Raw genomic sequence first — 3,041 nt, forward strand, 5'->3', positions numbered from 1 at the left:
CAGTGACATCTGAGAAGAGCAGGCAAGAAGGGAGGATATGAGGCAGGGACTTTGGGAGGCAGGGGCCCAGCCCACCATCCAGGTTGCCCATCAGAGTTCTCGCTGGCTTGAGTTCTTAGAGAAGGTGCCAGGGTTCTCGGAATTCCTTTATGATCCTCACAGCTCCTGCAGCTGGCTGAGCCCTCGCTCTGGTTCTGCTGCTCTCCCTCTGATTTGGAAGAGAATACCCTATGGGTGGGTGGCTGTTTCCATAAACTCCCTTCCCAGCCCTGCATGAGAAGCCTGAGGAGGGAAGAAATGAGGGAGCCTCAGAAGCAGGCCTGAACCAGCCTGAGGTCAGGCCTCTGGATCCCCAGGGCAGGGTGTCCCATATAGGCATCCTTCGTGTGTGTGTGTGTGTGTGTGTGTGTGTGTGTGTGTGTATGTGTGTGAAGCCCAGCTAGACCGCAGCCAGCATCTGCTGATTTCTGTATTGGTTGCCCAGGACTGCCCTCCAGGGGGCTGAGCTCCTAGTCCTCACTCTGGCTCTCACTGAGAAATGGCTATTTAGTCACCCGTTCCCTGGTTAGAGGTAGACAGGGACTTCTGGCTATTCCTCCCCTGAAATTGGAGCTGTCACACCTCCTTTGGGGCCACCTTCTCTCAGGGGTTGTTCCAGGTCTGGATAGAGGTGGCAGGGTGAGTCAGACAGGCCTGGATCAAATTCCCACTCTGCCACCACTAGTTCATGACCTTGAGCAAGGACTTTTATGTCTCTTGTCTCAGTTTACTTGTCTGTAGAAATGGGATAATAAAATCTATGTGCCAGCATTGTCGTGAAGATAAATGTTTACCTGAAAGGGGCTCTTCTCCCTCCTCCAACCATCCCTTTGTGTTGGGGGCTTAGACGTGAGGGTATGGAGGATTGGGTGTCCCTCACCCCATGGGGCTTTGCAGCCTCCAGTTGTCTCAGACACTAAGGAAACCCTCTAGGAATAAAGAATCTAATTGACATTATAGTTTATGGCACAAAACCTGTGGGACACGACACTCATGTTCAGAGAATTTTTCACAACAGCCAAGAGGTAGTAACAACCCAAATGTTCATCCACAGATAGAGAAACAGAATGTGGTATGTACATACAATGGAACATAATTCAGTCTTAAACAGGAATAAAATTCTGAAATATGCTACAATATGTGAAGACACGCAAAGGAAAAAAGCCAGACATGAAAGGACAAATACTGTATGATTCCGTTCACACGAAGCTCCTGAAATACTCAAATTCATAGGCTAGGAAGTAGAATAGTGGATAGCAGGGTTTGGGTGCATAGGAAGCTATTGTTAAATGGACGTTGAGTTTCAGTTTGGGATGATTAAAAAATTCTGGAGATGGATGATGATGATGATAATATAAACGTACTTAATGTCACTGAAATTAAAATGGTTAAAATGGTAAATTGCATGTTGTGTATATTTTCCAAAAATAAAAAAATCCACAAAAAATTCCCAAATAAAACAAAAAACCTGTGGGATCAGTGGCGGTATGCCCAGGTTGCAAGAGAGACCAGAGAGTGAGGAGTCTGAATGCAGCACCAAGACCTCACCCAGTGGACAAGTGAGCATGGCGTGTGGATGTCCTGAGAGGTGCACTAGAGACAGTGAAAAAAAAAAAAGCCAGGTGTTCTGCAGCCCAGGCAACTTTGTAGCAGCTCTCCTTGACTGAGTGAGCAGCGCAGGCTCAGCCCAGCAGAGAGAAGCCAGAGTGCTCCCTCCCTCCAAGGACTCAAATCAAGAAACCATCCACTTCACCCAACTGTTTCACAGATGGACACAAATTCAGGGCAAGTCAACGTGTCTTTATTAAGGACTGTCTCTGTGGCCAGGCTTTGAAGGGGCCCTGGGAAAAATCGGTATGGAAAGGGGAGAAGATCCCCAGCTGTCAAAGCATCACTCCTTATAACATATAACCTGCCCAAGGCCTCAGTCCAATGTGAAAAGGCATAAGGTTGAGCAGGATGAATGACGAACGGCAAACTGTTTGCAATGGTGGGGCAGTGGCAATCTGGGTGGACTTCCCATAAGAAGTGGCTTGAAGTTGACCTTGATGGGTGGGAGGATTTGGAGAAGGAAGAGAAGCATTTATTCTGAGTCTGGGTAGCTGGGCAGAATCCGGCAGAAAGGGCCTGGACTAATCCAATGGTCAGTGAGATAGCTGGACATCATGGGATGTCAGGCTGAAGAGGGTGATTCTGGGCCCCAAACAGGCTAAGGCTCTGTCATGGAAGGAATAGGGACCCTCTGCAGGACCTGGACTGGGGAGGGCCGGATGCTTGTCCCAGATATGTCCATGGCCAGTCTTCCCAAAGCCTGAGTGGTGGGACAATCCCTAAGGCTCCTTCCTGCAGAGCCACCCTCAGAATTGCCTGGCTTTTCAGGTCCTTAATTCTGATGCAGCCTCTTCCAAAAGGCCATCTTCTCCTCCCTGAGCATCACACCCACCCTTGTGGTTAAATCCAGCTGCAGGTACTTCTCATCCTTGTTGTAGCGTGGCCAGTAGGGCAGCTTCCCACCATTGGGGTTTCTGCCCGGGAGGAAGGAGAGAGGATTATTTGAGCTCATCTTCATCTTGCCTCCTTCTGTTACTTTTCCCTCATTCACTTTCCCTTTGGGAGGTAGGGTTCAAGAAGGCCTTACAGAGATGATATTTAGACAGATCTTTAAGAAAGAGGAGGAAAAGAGTGGTGGGAGGGGACTTCGAGGCAGAGGGAACTGTATGTGCAAAGGGTTGGAGGTATGAAAGCCTAGGGCTTTTGGAAGAAAGCACAAGTACAGGGTTAGGTGAAAATATACAGTGTGTCAAGAGAATAGGTGTGGAGAGGAGATGAAACAGGAAGGATTTTGAAGACTTTTGTTCCAAGTGAAGGGGGTGGGACTTTACCTGGGAACAAAGGGAAGCCATGAAGTTTTAAGTGGGTGATTTGGTCAAATGATATTTCAGAAAGATCCCTTGAGTGTCATTAGGAGGATGGAGAGAAAGGAGAGAGAATGTGGAGATGGA

General features: G+C 48.3%; 1 protein-coding gene across 3 annotated transcripts in view; it reads right to left on the reverse strand.

Annotated features, from left to right (window-relative positions):
• Positions 1–1,818: 1,818 nt before the first annotated feature.
• Positions 1,819–3,041, reverse strand: part of CES4A (carboxylesterase 4A) — a 14,677-nt gene continuing 13,454 nt past the window's right edge. For 2 of the 3 annotated variants that reach the window (XM_010851075.1, XM_010851076.1), the window contains one exon: positions 2,491–2,564. In XM_010851075.1, the coding sequence (XP_010849377.1) occupies positions 2,491–2,564 (74 nt within the window). Of the gene's footprint in view, positions 2,565–3,041 lie in introns of all 3 variants that reach the window. The other variant, XM_010851074.1, reaches the window with a different exon arrangement.

Source organism: Bison bison, unplaced genomic scaffold (assembly GCF_000754665.1).
Source record: "Bison bison bison isolate TAMUID 2011002044 unplaced genomic scaffold, Bison_UMD1.0 scf7180017864297, whole genome shotgun sequence".
NCBI classification, from domain to species: Eukaryota; Metazoa; Chordata; class Mammalia; order Artiodactyla; family Bovidae; genus Bison; species Bison bison.